The following is a 20,986-nucleotide window of genomic DNA, read 5'->3' on the forward strand; positions in this document are numbered from 1 at the left end:
ATAAACGGTGGTAGTAGCCTCCTAACTCTTCTTCTTGGACAACTCTTGCGTTTTTGTTTGTTTGTTTGTTTGTTTTGTTTTAAACCTTGTTTTTAAAGTGCTTTAAACCATTGAATAGCATCCACTCACACTTAGGATAAATTCAAACTCTTCACTGGGGCTTAAGGCCCTACATCATCTTATCTGTTTCTCCTACGTCATCTTGGTATGTCCTTCACCTCCCTAACTCTTTTCACTTCCTAGAACTTGCTAAAGCTTACCTGTCTCAGTGCATTTGTACTTCTCTTTCTTCTGCCTAGAATGTTCGCCGCTGACCTGCCTTTTTATCCTTCCCAACCCTTAGGTCTCTGTTCAAAATCAGCTCTGCAGAGAGGGCCTTCTATGACCATCCTGTCTAAAGTAACCCTTTCCTGCATTCCTCTGGAACACATCTCTCCAGATTTATTTCTCTGAAAGAACTTGGAATAATGTGCACTTAAATCATTAGTTTTCTTGTTTGCTTTCTGCTGTTTTAAAAAAGAATCTGATTTTCAAGACACTGGGGACCTTGCTTATCTAGTTACTTCCTGTTTTCCCAGTTCCCAAGTCTGGCTCACAGTAGACACATGGAATAAGTATATTTGGAGAATGAATAAACCTGACTTCAACTACTTTCATTTCTACTCACACCTAGTACACAGTTAAAGTTATAGAATATAAAAAAGCTTCATTTTTCGACAAGATTCTTATTGGTGACACATTTCCATTTTAGCTTACCTGTCAACAAGAATCTCACATATATCAACACAAATATCAATAACTTGCATGCAGTTTTCACAAATTTCAATGCAATTTCTCACATATTTAGATGATGGTTAAGTATTTAATGAACGCTTACTTTGTAGCAAGCAATGTCTGAGTACCTTTGATACGGTACCCTGTGTAACCACAGTGATCACTTGAAATAGGTATTGTTACTGTCTCCATTTAAAGGAGTGAAGACTGACAGTAGGCCACTGCCCAGCGTGGCACAACTTGTGAGCTGGAAAGCCAGGCAATCTAATCCCAGAACAGCACATCCCATTTGAGTCCCCTCATTAAATCAGAGGTCCACAGCATGGACCTTTTCCTGCTCTATACCTGGGGTAGGAGGCTCAAAGCAAATCGTTGAGGTGCTAAAGACACAGGTCAGTGGGTATCAAGTAGAGTCTTCCGAAAAGGTTAATTATTTCTGCTATCCACTCTCTGTCACAACTAACAAGGCTAGTTTCACTGGATCAGAAATAGATGAAGGCAAGACATGTGTGGACCCAGTTTACCGTGAAAACTTAATGTGGTTTCTGCCTTCGTAAGCCAATGTGACTCCTATCAAGGATCTGGAAATCAGTTTTCCTCTTTGAGGTGAAAGATGACAATTGAGGATGATGGATTAGAAATGTGAACAGAATGCATTAAAAAATTATGAAAGGAAATATGCCAAAATATTAACTGTGCCTTATAGTGATTAGGATATTAATATAATCGAGATTGATATAGAATTATGAGTGATTTTAAAAAACAATTCAACATTTAATAATGTTTATGCTCATAAACAGTTCCCTTCCCACACATACATTCACAGTCTAGTGGGACTGCCCACTAAAGTACTAAGAGGAAGTTCTCAAGAGAACTCACAAATATCAGTGAAGCTCCTTTGTTATTTCTGCTATTTACATGTCCCATCCTACTAGTATTTATTTAACATCCATCTAATATTATTTTACTTGATACACTATTTAGATTTCTCCTTAGCAATAATGGCTGGGAGGTCACAGGGTTTGTTAGCTTTGATTTTTCTCTAATAGACATGAAAATAAATATAGAAAGAGTAAAATAAAAACGTCCATGTAAAAGCCATCGTTTACATGGGTAAATATAGAAAGAGTAAAATAAAAATGTCCATGTAAAAGCCATCTTTTACATGGATAAATATAGAAAGAGTAAAATTAAAACGTGCATGTAAAAGCCAGGCGCGGTAGCTCACGCCTGTAATCCCAGCACTTTGGGAGGTTGAGGCAGGCAGGTAGCTTGAGCCTAGGAGTTCTAAACCAGTCTGGCCATCATGGCAAAACCTCATCTGTATAAGAAATACAAAAAACTTAGGTAGGCGGCCACAGTGGTGCGTGCCTGCAGTCCATTACTCGGAAGCCTTCGATGGGAGGATCACTTGAACCCTGGAAGTTGAGGCTGCACTGAGCTGAGGCTGCAGTGAGCAATAATGCGCAACTGCACTCCAGCCTGGGCAACAGAGCAAGACCATTTCAAAAGAAAAAAAAAGTCATCTTGAGTACTACTAAGAGGAGTCACACAATGCCACAGAAAACTCTAAACCACTATGCTGATTTCATAGAAAGAATCCCCAAACACAGTCCTTTAATGTTTTTTCTTTAAGTTAAAAGGAAAATTTTATGGCAGTATATTGATAAAGTATAGTATATTAATATTTTATTATGCTTTATTCATACAGTGTATTATAGCGTGTTCCAGTTTAGAACTTGTAAACTTGTGTAATGTGGGAAAACGCTGTTAATAATGTTCCCTGGTACACTAGATAGTGTGAAACCAGTGCCTGGAATTAGCAGGAATAGAAGAGATTTTGACTAGGGTGGTGTAATGCTGGCTGAATGGTATAAGATGTAACAAAGGAGAAACTTACATTCGTTATCGGATCATTTTCATTCTCCGTAACACATCCCTGAAGATTTAAGTTGAGGGTTTTACAGATGATCATGATTCTCTTGGCAGCTTTTTCTTCAAATGGTTTGATCACAGACTCAGGTTCCAAGAGATCTTTTTTTTGAAGTTTCAAGGTCTAAAAAAGTTTTGAATGAGTCACCAAACATCCAATATAAAAAAGAAATTCTAAATTATAATCCCCAACTGTATGGATCAAGTTCATATCTGCTTAGAAAAAATTTTGACTTACATCTATGTCTGGATCTAGAGAGAACAGATTTAGCCTCTCCATGTTTCGAGTTGTTCTTACAGTATCTTCTGTTTCTGTGAGGTACTACAGAGAAAATCGTGTTAGTCCTTGGTATCTAAATATCCAGATACAGCCCGACACATCCACATGGCCAAGAAGCAGCCCCTTAGTATTATCACCATTTTAGTATTACCCATTAACACTTGGCAAATCTTGTAAAAGTTTCTTTCCTTTTTGAGCTCTATGTGTATGTTAATGAAAACACATAGGTTAATGGAAAGTTCCGAATTAGTTTCTTAGTCTAAATCTTAAAAGAAAGCATTTACGTCTTTTCCATGAAAGCAATAAGTAACAAATAGCTCAAATTGTTTTTGCAAGTACAATGTCAACTTTATTACCTTTGCAAAGTCTGGGTGTAGGTTGTTCTCTAAAGAATCTGTTTCCTCTGGCGTGCATTCGCAAGTTACAGAATTATCCAGCGAATCTTAAAAAGATATACCAAGTCAGGTTATTAAATATCACTCATGAGTCACACATTCTTCTAGCCTGTGACTTACAAAACTAAGTTAGACTTAAGAGCTAAGAGGGACGTTGGTGAGCCTAAACTTTCCTTGTGTTCTGACTCCTGAACATTGCTGGGTGATCTGGGCCTAGAAATCAGACCCTCTGAGGATCATTTTGGGATTCTTGCCATGATACCATCTTGTGTCCACAAGAACTTTGGAGTTTTACACTACATTTATACTTGGGGTTGTCTTGACTTACTTCATTAATGCATACTAAAGTTTTCTTAAATATGTATGTATTTTTGATAATTCTCACTCTCAGGCTGTCAATTTAGAATCCACCTTCTTGCTTCAGCTACTTAAACTCTGTAAGACACTGTAAACATTATTTTTATTTATTTATTTTTTTGAGACGGAGTCTTGCTCTGTGGCCCAGGCTGGAGTGCTGTGGCCGGATCTCGGCTCACTGCAAGCTCCGTCTCCCGGGTTTACGCCATTCTCCTGCCTCAGCCTCCCGAGTAGCTGGGACTACAGGCGCCCGCCACCTCGCCCGGCTAGTTTTTTGTATTTTTTAGTAGAGACGGGGTTTCACCGTGTTAGCCAGGATGGTCTCGATCTCCCGACCTCGTGATCCGCCCATCTCAGCCTCCCAAAGTGCTGGGATTACAGGCTTGAGCCACCGCGCCCGGCCGACACTGTAAACATTAATACTATGGTTGTTATTATTAAGTAAATCATAAGTGTAGAACACCTACTATGGCATACAGTAGTTGTGTTAAAACAACAATAGTTTTTTTCCACATTATTCTATGGCTCTTTCACTCTAGAGCCTGAGACGTAGACTAGGAGAACTTAAAGATGCTTTGGTTTTTAATGTACCATGTGCTGTGCAAAACGCCTGAAAATAGTTTTGTTTTGTGAGGAGTGACTGACTTTGCTGGTGTTGAACTTGCCTTCTGTGCAGCTACAGGCTTGCTTTTCTAACCTTCTTTTCACCTTTTCTTTCCTCTCTCTTGTTCCCTTCTCTTTGCATAAAATGAAGTAGACTCTTATGAAGGAATCAGGATGGGGAGAAAAAAAATTAATCTTATAAAAATTCCATTACCATCTATAATTTCTGAAACTTTCACATATAAGATGATCACAGTATGATCAAAAAGCATAAATGAAAGATGTTTTTTAACTTACAGGAAGGAATTCATATTTGCCTTTACAGAGCATAAAATTCATTAATTAAATTTAATGAAAGGCTAAAAACCACAAAATGCCCCCTAAAAGGTAATGTCCCATTGGACATGAGCACATTTTTGATGCTGTGACAAATGATTCCCAACGTCATTTGCTGGGGGACAGCCTCAGATCATTGCGAACTGACTCTCAATTGTATTTATGTGTGGTGGCCATTACTGTGCAGTGAAGATTTAGGAGTGATTAGTGATTTCATGGAACAAACAGCCCCAGGATGGATAAGCTAGAACAGACAGCGACTACAATGCTTAGCAGCTTTAGTGAACCAAAAACACAGGTCACACTGGACAAAGGAAGGAAGATGGCTTCATATGCTCTCACCCAGCCCCAGATCAGTGAGCTCTGTGCTCCTCCTCCCTTGGTGGGGCCCCTCAGGACTGATTTGCAGAATGCGGTTGAGGGTGTGGATCCATTCATCCATATCTGACTCTGTTTCAGCTGCCAGCACAAAATAGGTCAGGTCATTCATTTTCAATTCAAACGCATATTTTCTTAGTCTGTTATTCTGTGGTATAAAAAGAAAGAAAGAAAAGAAAAAAAGAGAATACCAAAAAATAAGCCTTCGAGAGAGAGACCATTTATGTGGGCTTGAGGTTCCAAAAGTCTTTCCATACAGATAGGTAACATAAAGATTTTCCAAAACAAGACAAAATTTTAGATGGCTCTGATCATTTTGTTTGGTTTCTTTCAAAGCTTTTTGTGCTAAGAAATATCTTATTTAGGGTTTTGTTGATTGGATGTACACGTTAGCTTAAACATTTCATCATGGGCATGTGCTTGAGTATATTCTCAACTCTTTGTAAGAGTTTCTTTGAGTTTCTGCCTGGACTTTCTCACCTTATGTTCTGTGATTCACTCCAGGTGGGCATCTGACCCTAACACATCCCAGAGGCAGCTCTTATCGAGATCACTAACAGGCCCTGTGTTGCCATCCTATCTTAAGGACTATTTCTTTCTTCATATCTTCCTTGTCCTTGCAGCATAATTAACACGATGGCCACCTCCTCCTTTCTGAAACTCACCTTTCTTCAGTTTCCATGACCACACTCTATTCTGGTTTTCCTTCTACCTCATTGGCTGCCATTTTTTGATCTCCTCTGCCAGCTCCTCCTTCTTCTCATGACCTCTAGTGAGAATCCCGACTATGCCTCAGACTCCTTTCTCTCCTTTCTCATCTATTCCAATGGCCTCAAATGACATCCATGTGCAGTGACACCCCAGTTCTTTTCCTGGTTCTGGCTTCACCAACCTCTGGATTCTTCTATAACTTGACATCTCTACTTTGCATTTTGTGACCAACCCACAAAGCCTTGTTCTAGTTCCTGAATGTGTTCCTGTCATGTTCTTGTTGCTGCCACAAGGAAGGCCTGAGACAGGTTGGCCCCCTCCACCACACATGCTCTCACATGCACAGTGAGCATGGTGTGTGTCCTTATGTACTTATACGATTTGTATCCACTCTTCAGATCTCAACTGAAACTTTCCTCAATTTTCCAGTCTAGGACAAAGGGACAAAGGTCTGGTCCTCCAGAGCACTTACCATGATTTGAAATTATCTGCTTATTCATTTTTGTTTATTTGTTTCGACAAATACATGTCTCCCTTAAGGCTACCTCCGTGAGGACTGGATCAGTTTTGCTAACCACCAGATCGTGTAATAGTGCGGACACATGAAGGATTCAATAATGGTGGGTTCAAAACCAGTCATATTTTATGAATGGAACAGAATAGGTTCCTATTCCAAGTTGACATTCTAGTAGAGAAGAGGTGAATGGATGAATGGTTGAAGGAATGAACAAACAATTGAAAAACAAAGGTTCTTCATTCTGCAGAGAACTAAAATGAGCCAGTGTGATGAGTAGGTACTTTAGATTGGGTGGTCAGAAGCAGACCTTTCCCTAAAGGAGATCTCTGATTTGAAATCTGTAAAAAGGAGAAATGGGCTATTGAAAGTTCAGGGAGGGACGTTTAAAGCAGGGGAAACCCAAGAACAAATTGTTACAATTTTATATATTTTTATATATACAATTTCATATATTTATATAATATATATATAATATATACAATTTTATATATTTATATATAAATATATATATTTATATATTATATATATGTTATATATATATATAAAAAATACAATTTTATATTCCTGGCAGGAGATTGGAATGTACATTTAAAGAGAAAACTTTCCCCTAATGACACAAACTGGTGTTATTTAAGGGGGTGGTTGTTGGAAAGATTACTGAAGATATTTCATCTTTGATTTACTCCAGGCAATTCCTATGCAGGTGTCCAGCTTTTATCAATAAAGCCTGTAGCTTACTCATAATTGTAATAGAGCAAACCCTAACTCTTAGGACAACTCTATTAAGTAGAATACAAAAAGAGAAGAGCCATAAAATGAAATGAATGGTGTGGGATTGTGGCTAAATAACAATGTATGAAATTCTTTTTGAGAACAGGATTGCTATTTCTTGGTGACAAGCAAAAATTTCTAATACCCCTCCGGCAATGTTCTCTTTCTTTGGGATACTCTCACAGACTGTCCCCAGATAGCTGTTTCTTTCAACATTCACAACAGATTACTAGTGCAAACACAACAATTACTAAACACTAGTTCTGTTAATTTAGATGTCATAACAACCCTATCAGACCAACCACGTTATTCCATTTCACATGTAGTGAAACTGAGTTTTGGGGAGATTAATTAAAATGTGTTTGGGATTATATTGATAGCAAATGGTAGAGAAGGGAAAATAAGCCCTATATACTCTAACAACTGTGCTCCTAATCCCACCCGCTGAGCTGTCTTATGCATTGCACAGAGCCAGGGACACAGAAGATGCTCAACTGATGCTGGTCTCCTTTCTTGACATTGCCCCAGCACAACAAAGGGGCATCTGTGGCCTGGGAGTTGTGGTTTCTCTCAGTGCTCGAGAACACATAGTGGGGCAACACATAGCCTTGAGAAAAAGTGAAGTTCAGGAACTGAAGGGGAAAGAATTGGCTAAAATGCTAACTATGGTTCTCATGTGGAAATTCACAGCTCGAACATCACTTTCTAGACTTCCAAAGATGAGCCCTTTGCTCCTGTCCATACTTTTGTATTACTGTCAAGTATTATTTATTTCTTTGCCTTATAATGACTTAGTCACAGGCCCGGCTTTTTATAGTCCACAAGTCTTAGAAGGGCAGAACCTAAATTTGTATCCTCAGTGCTTAGCGCAGTGATATAATTGACTATCAAAGAGATATCTGTTGTGTTCATATTTTGTGTTGGACAAAAACACAGCGAGTCCCTGCTCTTGCAGAATAGGAATGACAGGCATTAAGCAATTAATCAGACAAATGTGATATCAGAAAACAAACATACTTAAATTGTGTATAAATGTTTTGAAAAAGAAGTATTAGGTTCTATGAGAACATAGAATAGAAGTATTTGGACAAGTAAAAGGTCAGAGTTGCATTTTGAAAAAATCATTTTGACTGCAGTGTAAACAGAGTGGAGGGTACTCAGAAAGCCCATGGCCTCAAACTTCAGTGTGCAAAGCAAACATCTAGGCAGCTTCCTTCTGAAGGCAAATTCCTAGATGCCCCACTCTCCCCAGGAGGACTGGGGTAGATGTCCTCCACGTGCCCTCACACACAGCTCTGGGATGTTCTGGTGAAGAAGGGCTACAAACCTGCCTGTAACCTTCACTGATAGACAGTCTAAGAGCAAAGACAAGATGGCTGCAGAGCAGGTATAAAAGGAAAGACAGGTGTCCTATCACAGCACAATTTCCTTCAAAAAACAACAGGAATAGAAATAGACACTCAGGCCCGGGCGTGGTGGCTCACTCCTGTAATCCCAGCACTTTGGGAGGCCAAGGCAGGCAGATCACTTGAGGCCAGGAGTTTAAGACCAGCCTGGCCAACATGGTGAAACCCTGTCTCTACTAAAAATACAAAAATTAGCTAGGCATGGTGGTGCATGCCTGTATTCCCAGCTATTTGGGAGGTTGAGGCAGGAAACTTACTTGAACCCAGGAGGTGGAGGTTGTAGTGAGCCAAAATTGCACCACTGCACTCCCAGCCTGGGTGACAGAGTGGGTCTCTGTCTCAAAATAAAACAAATTTTTTAAAAAAGAAAGAAATAGACACTCATAAAAGAACTAGAAATGTCCAGAGTTTGGCACACAACTTTTGCTAGGACATTTTTAAGTATTTGATTATAGAAAAATGCAAGCAAATCTCAGTGTTATCTTGAAAACAAACAAATGAAAGAATTTGCTCGATGAATTTGATGCTGCAAATAATGTTAATGGGGAGATAAAAAGCAACCTAAAATGCTTATATTGGGTCCAAATTAAAGGTGAATCGAGCTGCAACCTGCTTTCAAATGAAGATGCTGAACACTAACAAAATTTTGAAATGAAACATTACAAAATGTAAACAAACATTGATTTGATTGTCTAAACTGCATTCAGTACTTCAAATGAAGTATGAATTGCCAGCTTCAACAATATAATCACAAACATTCTTAAAAATTTGAGCAAAGTATTACAATCTTGTTTCTCAAAAAGGGACATTTATAATTAAAATAAATATTTGGTTTGAAACTTCTCAAGAACTAAATTACCTTCTTCTGTTTCAAGAGAAATGGAACTATTTGCAGCCCAGAGAAGCTTATGTTGGGAAAGATTAAGGTGTCTGAGTGGTTTTCGATCTCGCTGTCTGTAATCTCAAAGATAATGTCATATAGAACAGCAAAAAGGACAAAAATTGAAAATCAATGGGACATGTCAATAGGACATTTTAATAACTTTGAAGTACAATTGTTAAGTCATTAAAATGGTAATCAAGAAGTAATCATATTCTTCTTTTTACTCCCCCCAAATTTTCCTCTATTTCTCATGTATCAGTGTCCTTTGCAGCCAGTACAACTACTTCGTTCAGTCAACCTTACCATAGTTTATCTACATGACTTCATAAATAGTAGGAACCTGTGAATAAGTCTTATTGTCATGATATGTTTAACGAGTTGTGGCAAACTGTTCTGCTTCCACAGTGTTCATCTGAAAAAGTTCCAAACTGTAGATACTCCAAGAAAATCACGGAAGCCAATGGAGGACTGAATATCAAAGAGGGAAGCTACCCAAACCAAATATTTAATTACACCTATTATGTGGTTCCCATCTGGCAAGAATTTTGCGGGAACAAAAGAAGAGTCTCAAGGGAATCATACAACAAATCCAGGTTTCTTGTATCGATGGCTCCCTTCCATGAAATCCTCTCCACTCTGTAGGTTTATTTGTTCATTCATTCAATGAAAATTAAATGGGTACCTCCTATGTTTCAGTCACACAGAACTGAAAAAATTCAAGTAAAGTGCTTTCCCTCATTGAACTTACCTTCTGGTGTAATGAAATGTCAGTAAGCAAATAAACAGAAAGATAACATATGTAATACACACACACACACACACACACACACACACACACACACACACATAAAATAGATGTGTAATATAATATGGTATCATGCAGTGATGAATGTAATTTCATTCCTGCATATGTTATCAGGACTTACTGCTTGAGGTGTGTCACTTGTTTTATTTGCATGTACCATATTTGTTTTGTTTTTTTCCCCTGTGCATCCTTCCCACATCCTGGAAGCTTTTCGAAGACCTGAGCCACATCTATTTTCAGTGTTTGCTCTTTTCACAATGGTTTTCACATTGCAAGTTGTCCAATATATGTATAGTATTTGCTGAAATGAATCCCATATCTAAAATTCACTGCGTAAAGCTCCACATGAACATATCTTTGTAGTGTTTCTTCTGGCCACATAGCTTATGCAGGTAGAATAAATGTACGTATGTGGGTATGCCTACTTTACATATGATAATACATCCTTTCTTTGGGCATCTCTCTGTAATTTTGGACATTCCTCTGCCTCAAGTTAAACTTTGCAATTCATTAGCTCTGTGACTTGTGAAAGACACTCTATCTCTCTGAATTTTATTTTAATAAATGGAACAATCATAATTCATGTTCCATCAAGTGCTGTCAAATAATATATTAAATGAAGAAAGCCACAAGTATAATTTTGGCTCTTATTATTCTCAGAAGTGAGATTTTCAGAGCTTGAGTTGCTAATGTGAGGCTTACAGGTCATATTTGACTTCTAGATTTGTTTTCCTTGTAATGTTCTTTCCCCTGCTCCCAATTTGACTTGCTTTCTGTAGGCAGGCATTCTCCACGTCTACACAGCCCAAGCTGCATCTATTTCTCACATCTGGCCTCTCTTCACACATGAGGGGGCTACTTGACCTACGGGAGGTATCTGCGTTTCTAGGCTTTGGTTAGTCACATGAAGCCATTGTCTTGGAACCCATATCCACATGGTGGTAGACTCAGCACCTAGAAGGAAACGAACCTTGTCCACCACACTGTCCACACCCATGTAAGCCTGTCTAAAGTGACATCACTATTATCATTACTGAGATAGGGACCTAAAACAGATGGGATTCTTGGGCTGTTCATTCTCTTCTACAGTGGCAGAACCTGGAATGAATGGATGGATAGATGAACTAATGTGAGAATGAATGAATGAATACATGAACTGAAGGAACAAGATAGGATAACACAGGCCTAAATATCCCTTAGTCCCAGAAAAAAAAAAAAAAAAAAAAAAATCGAAGCAGCAAAAACCAAGTTCTCTTCCAGACCGGAAGCATAGGCCCATAAAAAATATCTAATACTGTTTGATGATGATGTGAAAAAGTAGAAAACCATGATTAGGTTTTGTTTTTTTGTGTGGTTTTTTTTTGGCCAGGATTCAGAAATTGTCAGTCATAAACATTACCTAAAGTCTCTGAGAAAGCTGGGAAGGAGTTTCTCTCTACTTAAACCACCCTTGTAATATATGTCTAAGAATTCCAAATTATTCTAGGGAAAATGATGATATGGATTGAGTCTGAATGAATCAAACTGAAATGGCAATTCACTAAAGATTGTTATGAACTTGAACTCCCTAAGAATGCCGGATGCTAAGTAGTACTTTCTGAGGCAGAGACTTTGTTCCTCTTTTTTGTTTGATTCAACAGAACCTGGCAATGATTCTACATAAAATTGGTCTGATTCATCCTAGTTATTCATTTGCTCTGTGCTTTTGTGTGTACATGATTCATCTTCAGGCACATTTCATGCCTGAAAGCTTACTAGAGCAATGGTTAAACTGGCATTATTTCACTCAAATTCTTCTCTCCAGATGTAAAAACTTATACATCTGGAAGAACTATAAGCAAATATGTAAGAACTGGGACCCACACGCAAAGTGACAAGTGACCCAGGGTCTGTCTCCCCAAAGTGATCCCAAGAAACTGGTCCCTGCCTCTACAAAGGATATAGAGAATACTGGATAAAGCTTCTTGATGAACAGGAATATAAATGTAGGGATAGAGGTGAACTCTTTAAAAGATATATGTGCCAGATCCACCTTGGGGAATACTATAGACAGGCCCAGCTTTTTCTGTATAGACTTACAGCCTGAGCTGAAAGAGTTCATCATTGTTTCATGTTCCCAGAGCATTCCATGGGCTCTGCCATTCATACCTCCATCATCGCTCCATTCATACCTCCATCATCGCTCCATTCATACCTCCATCATCGCTCTTGAGATACTGTGTGACAGTGAGCAAGTAGCGATGCTCTTCTCTGATTCTGACTTCAATAAAGAATTGACTTCCCCACACCTAGATGTAGTTTCTAGCATGTCCTAGGCACTAAGTGGGTTTGTTGAATGCATCGGTAGATTAATGACTAAAGACATAGATAAATTAACACACTTTGGAAAATATATCCAGAAGGTAAATCAAGGTTTTCTAGGAAGGCTTTCCCATAATGGAATGTCTACATCCTAGGTTGTGACCTTTGAAATTAATGGAAGAATTAGGAGAGAAGGACTAAATACACTATCTCCCAGTTCTTTTCTCATGTTAGTACATTGTTCTAGTTTTACAAATGAGGAATCTGAGATCAAATTGGTCGAGTAACTTTCTCAAAGTCTTCAGATAGTAAATGGTCAAACTAGGATTTGAATGCTGACCTGTGTGAACCCCCAAGCTCATGTTTTCCCTTCAAGACTCCTTTTTTTCCATGACAATGTTTAAGCAGAGACTGAAACGCAATCTAAGTAAGAGATGATGGAGAAGCAGTTCCTCCATAGGAAGGGCAGATTAGAGCAGTAAGTTCTATGATTATTTGAAGAAGAAAAATATTGCATATTAACCTGTGTTTCTGCAAACTTAATATATAACAAAAGACTACAATGATGTGTCTTAAAAAATGATGACTCATTTGCTGGAGAAAGCTTTCAAGTACAAATGGAAAGGATAATATTTAAAATTTTCAGCTCAATGTCTATAAAACGCAGTTATTGATCTTTATTGCTAACGTTTTACTTCATGTTTCTAAGGCCAAAAAGTGTCCTTTGTGATCAACAATAGAAAACAATTTCCACCTTCCATTAAGGTCATTATTGCCCTTTCCCTATGGAAAGCTGGCATCTGTGTTAAAATGCAATTATCTTTCACTTGTAGCAGAGTGCTCAGAAACAATTAATTCTTTCCTTTTAAAGTTCAGCTTTATTGCTTCCTGGAAGAATTCCAGATTTTAACAGATAAACCATCCAGAAATAGGCCAGGACTAAATGACTGGAGGGAACTCTACTTGCATCCGCATATCCAAGGGCCTCCAGGAGTGGTCTGTGATGTCATCTCAGCTCTCAGCTCGTAACAAGCTAGGTGAATGCTGAGGTTTGAGGGTAACAAAAAGTACTTCTCTACTGGCCTGTGACCAGAAATAGAGTCCTGGACCTCAGTGAGCCAGTGTCATTGTGAAATTTGAGGGAAGATTGCTAAAACACTTTTGATTGCTCCATGACTACATAAAAGGGAATAAGGTTAGTTATTTCATCAGAGTAGGAAACAGCGTTTTGAAAGTAAAATGTCCAAATGGGGTCTATGGAATTACTCTGCTTCCCTTTGCCACAGTGGCCCATGTTGAATTTCATACTAAAGACAATAATTGGAAGACCGAGAGTTGACAGAACATTATTTGTTAAAAGCACTATGTCTGTTTTTGAAATTAGACTCTTTGGAATCAATGGAATCTTTGTCTTTGAAGAAAACCACCTCTTAGAAGAAAGATGCTGCATATGTACACTGTCAACTTACTCTGTCATTATTACCTAATTATAAAATAACATATTTGAAGTCCCTATGTTAATACTATGTCATTTACGTATTACTTTACTGAATTTCATGATCTCAGGGGTTCTCCACATGGCAACAAACATGGGTGTTAATTTTCTGCTTCTCTTTGAATATCTGAGACTCGCCCCTGCCACAGGGCCTTTGCACTTGCTGCCGCTGCCTGTTCTTTTTTTGTTGTTTGTTTGTTTTTTGAGACAGAGTCTTGCTCTGTCACCCAGTCTGGAGTGCAGTGGCACGATCTTGGCTCACTGCAACCTGTGCCTCCTGGGTTCAAATGATTCTCCTGCCTTAGCCTCCCCAGTAGCTGGGATTACAGGCCTGTGCCACCATATCTGGCTAATTTTTGTATTTTTAGTAGAGATGGGGTTTCATCATGTTGGCCCAGCTGATCTCGAACTCCTGACCTCGTGATCCGCCCACCTTGGCCTCCCAAAGTGTTGGGATTACAGGCGTGAGCTACCACGCCTGGCCCTCTGCTCATTCTTTAGTTTGCAGATCAAATTATCTCTCTTCAAAAATGCTCTTCTCCCTTATTGAGTATTAATATTCCTTTTCAACCTCACCACTCTTCTGTCTCCCTTATGTTTCTCTGTTTATTTTCTTTATTGAAAAATTTAACAGCTGATTCCATTCTGCTTATTCATGTCTTTGCTTATTTCCTGTTTTCCTTTCTCTCTGGAAAGTAAGATTTGTGAAAGCAGAGATCCAGGCTGCCTTGTTTTTCACAGAATTCTTAGAGTCCAGAGCAGCTCTTGGCTCATATCAGATACTCCATGAATATTTGTTAAATATACTTTTCAAATAAAAAAAAATCCCCAGCAGGAAAAGGGATTTCTACTCACCTGCACCACTCCTGTACAGGAATCCAAAAAGATGCATCCTTTGGGTTCTTTGGATATTTTCTCATCTTTGTAAAAATTCATAATGTAGGAGTTATCTGGCAACTGAGTCAGCTGGAAGTAGCGCTTTTTGAATGACTAAAAGATATAAGGAGATATTCACATTGTAATGTGCTCTTACTCATAGAAATTAGAATTATTCTAATTCCTTCAGGAGTGCTATAGTTCTAGGACATTTTTTCTAGAGAAGAGCATCCCCACTTCCTCATAAATAAAATATTACATGAAACATAAACTCAATGAAAATGGCTCTTTTCTGTGCTGTGACCAGAGGAGGGAGTGTTAAGAAAGGTGACAGAGACAAAGATGAGTCTTGATGTCTCCTTACCCGAACAGTAACGGTGTTGTTCACGGTGCTGTTAAAATTCCCCTTGTAGAGCCAGCCGGACTTGAAAACGCCAGTTCCTCCCGCTCCTCCACCCCCCTTGGAAGACGAGTGGGAAGTGGTATCCTGTTGGAAAGGCATATTAGCATGACAGCCATCTTTTGTGGACCCTAGATCGTAGGTAGACACTGCATTTAAAAAAGAGACTCCTTTTCCTCTCTTTGACTTATCTTAAATAAGTATGTTCAATTTCAGAACAAACGTGATTCATTTTGACTAAAAGCCCTACCACCAACAGCTACTACAACTTACAACAAACCGGTCAGAAATCAAAACTTTTAGTGCAAGACAAACTAATTATCCTCATGTTTTAAACATCTCATTTTCAACTATTTACTTACTTCATCCTTATCAGCATCTTCATGGTCAATCTCAAAGGAATGTGAAGGAAGCTTCTCTGGTTTGTATTCTGCTCTGATATTAAAAAAAAAAAAAAAAAAAAAAGGCTTCTGATTTATCATTGGAGATGGTTTTCATTTTAAATTGCTCCCCAGGTAACAATAACAACTATGGTGCTGGTATTCTTACAGATTTTTGTAAAATAATGTAATCTTTTGAGTGTCTCATTTCCTTTGAAAGTATTAACTTTCCTCTACCATGATATCTTATCTCCTGTATATAAATCTCTATTTTAAAGCATGGAGTTACTAACTAACTAACTATATATATATATATTTGAGACAGTCTCACTGTCACCCAGGCTGACATGCAGTGGTGTGATCTCAGCTCACTGCAACCTTCACCTCCTGGGTTGAAGCGATTCCCACGCTGCAGCACCCCCCCCGCAACCCCTGCCCAGTAGTACCTGGGATTACAGGCATATACCACCATTTTTGTATTTTTTTGTGGAGATGGGGTTTTGTCATGTTGATCAGGCTGGTCTTGAACTCCTGGCCTCAAACTATTCTCCTGCCTCGGCCTCCTAAAGTGCTGGGATTATAGGCATGAGCCACTGGCGTTTGGCCTTCTAATTACATAAACTTACACATACCTTTTTGAGTTAGATGTAGGCAAGCAGGACAATTTGAAAGGTTGGGGAGTTTCTATTTTCCTTCCCCCACATTTGTAGGTGGAATATTAAGTGGTGATATTTTCATTGTGATTTCTGTGTCATCTGTATGTGACATACTCAAGGGTACACAATGGTCATTGGAAGAGTCCAGCCCTGAAGAACCATGATCCTGAGAACCAGTCTGTACTATGGCCACTAGGCTGTGCTGCTCCCTAACCATGGCCTTGTCAAAAATGTGCACCAAAGGGACTGGTAGCAATTACACTCACTTTGTGCATTTCCATGGTATCCTAGAAATGCCTATTTAAGTTGCAACATCTCTGACCAGAGAAGCGACAGTGTGCATCTGGTTTTATAAATGGTAAAATAAACCAGAAATAAGTTTTCTTGGGCTTGATTCTATCTCATAACTAATGGTTGAATGGAAACCAGACAATACCATCCAAAGTACGGGCATTTCTTGATGTCTAGCTGTGTGCCCCCCTTTACTATATAAAATCCCATATAAAAATTTCACGGGATGTTTTTCTTTTGTAAAGTAAATTTTATTGTGTATGCCTGAGGTTTACAACATGGTGGTATGGGAAGGATACATATAGATAGTAAAATGGTATTGTAGTGAAGCAAATTAACATAACTATCATCTCAATAGTTACTTTTTTGTAACAAGAGCAGTAAAATCTACTGATTTAACCAAAATCACTAATGCAATATGATTTCACTAACGTTAGTCCTCTTGTTGTACATTAGCTCTCTAGACTTCATCCTGCACATGTGCGACTTTGCATCAGTTCATCAACTCCTCCCTGTTTCCTCTCACCCCTGGTAACTGTTGGTGAGAATGCAGATTGCTACAGGCATTATGGAAAACAGTATGGATACTTCTAAGTAAATTAAAAATGGAACTAGCATATGACCCAGCAATTCCTCTTCTGGGTATATATTTGAAGGAGATAAAGTCACCAGCTTAAAAAGATGTCTGCACTCCCGTCATCATTGCAGCATTATTCATACTAGCCAATATATAGAAACATTCTAAGTGTTTAAAACAAGAATGGATAAAGATAATGTTTAATATATTAATATATGCCTCTGTGTGTGTGTGTGTGTGTGTCTAGCATTCTCTTTATTCCTCTGTCAATGGACACTTAGGATGTTTCCATATGTGTGTGTGTATACATGTGTGAATATATATGTGTGTGTCTTTGTATTGTATATGTGTGTGAATATATATGTGTGTGCACATATGTATGAATATATATATCTGTATATATATGTGTGAATATAGGTGCAAATATGTATATATGTGTGTGAATGCGTGTGTGTGTATAGCATTCTTTTTATTCATTCCCCTGTCAATGGACACTTAGGATATTTCCATGTATATGTGTGTGTATGTGTATATGTGTGTGAATATATATGTGTTTGTATGTATATGTATGTGAATATGTGTGTATTTATGTGAATAAAATATATGCATGTGCATGTATATATGTGTGAATATATATGTGTGTATGTATATGTGGTATGAATGTGTGTGTATGTGTGTGAATATATGTGTGTTTGTGTGTGTGTGAATATGTGTGTGTAGGTATGTGTGTGAATGTTTTCGTATGTATGTGTGTGACTATATATGCGTGTATGCGTGTGTGTGAATATATGTGTGTGAATATATGTGTTTGTGTGTGTGTGACTACTTATGTGTGTATGTATATAATAATGTGCGTGTGTATAAAATAGAATATTATTCAGCCTTAAGAAGTAGGGATTCTGCCATTTGCCATGATATGGATGGACCTGGAGGACATTATGCTAAATGAAAATAGCCAGAAGTGGAAAAAAAAACCTGTAGGGTCTCATTTATATGTGGAATCTTAAAAAAATCAAATATACAGAGATAATAAAGTGGTATTTGTTTTAAGATTATTTATATTGTGTAAAAGCAACCTTTGAATCTGACTGTTGAGAAAGAAAAGATCAGAGGCACATTTAATATTCACATCACAAATTATTCCCTATGTTGATGGTACTCCAGATAGGAAGGTGAATGATCAGGGCTCTTTAGGCTTAAGTATGCATCAAATTACTATGCTGTGCACTCACATAGGTGTTAAGTAAGGGCTTCCAAATACTCTTACCCTCCCTTCATTTTCAGCAGGGAAAGTTAGAGCACAAAAGGAATATTGGCTTCACTGTTAAACTATGAAAAGCCTGAGATCAGAACCATGTTCTCCATTCCTGATAAGAAGTGTTTTTTATTGTGGTAAAATAGACATAACATGGAGATTTATCATTGTAACCACTTTTAAGACATGGTATTAGAAGCCTGCATTTAGGAAAGGTGAATCTTTAATAAGCACATTAAGTAAGATTGCTGCTATTTCTCTCTTCCAAAGGAGGTTATCTTTCCTTCTTGCAGAGCCTTAGAGATAGTCAAGCCTATCAGTGATGCCTGCACTGATGTTAACTTGTTCTGCCTCTTTTGGTCAGGGTCAACTTTATGGGAGGGCAGAGGAAGCAGCAGAAGACATAGAGTTCTTTTAGGATCACTGGGAAATTCTTGATACCACACCAAAAATACTCGTTTTTCTCCTTAATACCATCTAACATGCTCCGAACAAGAAGCAGTCTCTCTCACCGTTTAATTTGACTGGCAAAAATAAAGCCTGTAAATACAACCCTTCCCTCTCTCCCCCTCCTGTGAGAGGTGACATGTTGCCTGAGATTCAGAGGAAGGTTCCAATGGTTGATTTCAGAGCAATTGCTCGAGGTACCTTGTCTGCAGAGAATAGAAGAAGAGTGTTCCACGATTCTTAAAATGATGGCACAGCAGTAAAGAAAGAACAGAGGAAACATCCCAAGTGAATGAAAAAGAGTGAATCGGGAAAACTAAAGAAGAGGGAACAAATACAAACTTGAAGGTGGAATGTCAACATTTGGCCCCGTGCTAGTCATTTCCCATCAGTTTCATTTGACCTTGATGCAATGGTATTTGTTTCTGAACCTCCTATTCTGTCCTCTTTGGCCAGCATGGTTTATCCTTCCTTCCAAAAGAATAATTTTGTAGGCATTTGTTCTCAATAACTGTGGATCACAATACAGGCCAGGCGTCTCATTAATGCCAATTTCTGCAAGATACTTATAAACAAGGAGGAGACAAAGCCTTTCAAACTAGTAACGATGTAAAAACAAAAAAGTGAAGAAACAAAGTAAGGTTCTCATGAATTTCAACTTAAAAGGCTAAATGCTTGCAAAAGTTTTTTCTCACAAATCTCCCAGTTGAGAAGTGGAAATAATGACTGAGATAGCCTATACATTTCACAAAAGTTTCACAAAAGCCCATAGATTTAGTGACTTATGACCAACTCAGCTCAGAATACTGCAGAAGTATCTCACTGGAGAATGGCTAAATAAACTACAGTAGATCCACACACAGGAATGTTACTCAGAAAAGAAAAGAAGCTACTGACACGTGCAACAACATGGACATGACTCAGAAGCATTGTGCTGAGTAAAAAAAGCTAGAAACAAGAATACACATGGTATGATTCCACAGTTATGAAAATCAGAGCACTGATTGTCTCTTGGAGGAGAGAAAAGGAGAGGTAAGGGTTAACCAGGGAAGGGTGGCAGTTAACTCTTTGGGGTGATAACATTGTTCTGTTATCTCAACAGAGGTTTGAGTCACACAGGTGTACTGTGGTCAAAAGTTATCAAATGGTTCACGTACAATTTGCACATTTTCTTGTATGTACATTTTATATCAAAAGAGAAAAAATGAACTACAGATGTCTATAGCTGTATTTAAAGGTGTGCATTTTGAAGAGTTTAAAGAGGCAGTGTGTTAATGTTTTAAATTCCACTTTAAAATGACCAAAAATAAAACAAATTGATAGATCTCTAGAAGGATGGATGGATGGATGGATGGATGGATGGATGGATGGCAGATTGTATAAAACAAAATATAGCAAAACATAAAAGACACATTCTAGATGGTGGGAATAGTGGGATTCATTGTACACCAATCTTTTAACTTTTTCCTAGGTTTAAAATTTGCAAAAAACTTTTAAAGTGATGTGTGAACATTTTGAAAGTGTTGAAATTATACATAGAGTGACCAAAAATGATGCCTTCTGAACTGATTCTTTTTTATAGTAAAGATAATAAAAATTGTACAACAGATACATATAACCTATTCTCAAAGTAAACATTGAGTAAAAATTTCTCAATGATTTTTCCCTGATATTTTTGAAGAATAGATGATTTAGAAAAGAGAGAAGAGAGCTTCAGACAAATGATTGGAAATGTTTTTAGGAATTTCCTAAATGTCATATTTAACACTATATTACAACTTATGACATTCCCATACTCTTTCTTTAATAAAATAAAACTTTATTTAAACATCCACTTTAAGTATTAATGATTCAAAAATAACTCAGAAGATATGAGACAGAGAATACCAATGAAGTCAATAGCAAAACTTAGCCAACTCCAGTAGTCCCTAGCCATATCCATGCTGATCTTAATCTTTATTTTAAAAATCTGTGCAGACAAGAGAGTGTCAACTTAAGTCAGATCTGGGGCTAGGGTTATAGTGCATGTAAGCATGCCACTTCATTGGTGGCTTTTCTTAATTCTGAGTTTGCTTGATCAAATTCAATGTGCATTATTGAGAGCCGTCTTAATTCTTGGGGGCCATTCTCCTTTGCCATTCAACATTCCAGTTTCCAGAT

The 20,986-nt window shown here is 38.0% G+C and overlaps 1 protein-coding gene across 9 annotated transcripts in view; it reads right to left on the reverse strand.

Moving 5' to 3' along the window:
* The window catches only part of DOCK10 (dedicator of cytokinesis 10), a 275,677-nt gene that overhangs the window by 106,618 nt on the left and 148,073 nt on the right, over window positions 1-20,986 (reverse strand). For all 9 annotated transcript variants that reach the window (XM_073020109.1, XM_073020107.1, XM_073020108.1 and 6 more), the window contains exons 5-11: window positions 15,583-15,655; window positions 15,185-15,307; window positions 14,800-14,934; window positions 5,020-5,203; window positions 3,343-3,428; window positions 2,945-3,028; window positions 2,675-2,830 (exon numbers count right to left, since the gene is read on the reverse strand). In XM_073020109.1, coding sequence (XP_072876210.1) covers window positions 2,675-2,830; window positions 2,945-3,028; window positions 3,343-3,428; window positions 5,020-5,203; window positions 14,800-14,934; window positions 15,185-15,307; window positions 15,583-15,655 — 841 coding nt within the window. The remainder of the gene's footprint in view (window positions 1-2,674; window positions 2,831-2,944; window positions 3,029-3,342; window positions 3,429-5,019; window positions 5,204-14,799; window positions 14,935-15,184; window positions 15,308-15,582; window positions 15,656-20,986) is intronic.

The sequence above is a fragment of the Chlorocebus sabaeus genome, chromosome 10 (genome assembly GCF_047675955.1).
Source record: "Chlorocebus sabaeus isolate Y175 chromosome 10, mChlSab1.0.hap1, whole genome shotgun sequence".
Taxonomy (NCBI): Eukaryota; Metazoa; Chordata; class Mammalia; order Primates; family Cercopithecidae; genus Chlorocebus; species Chlorocebus sabaeus.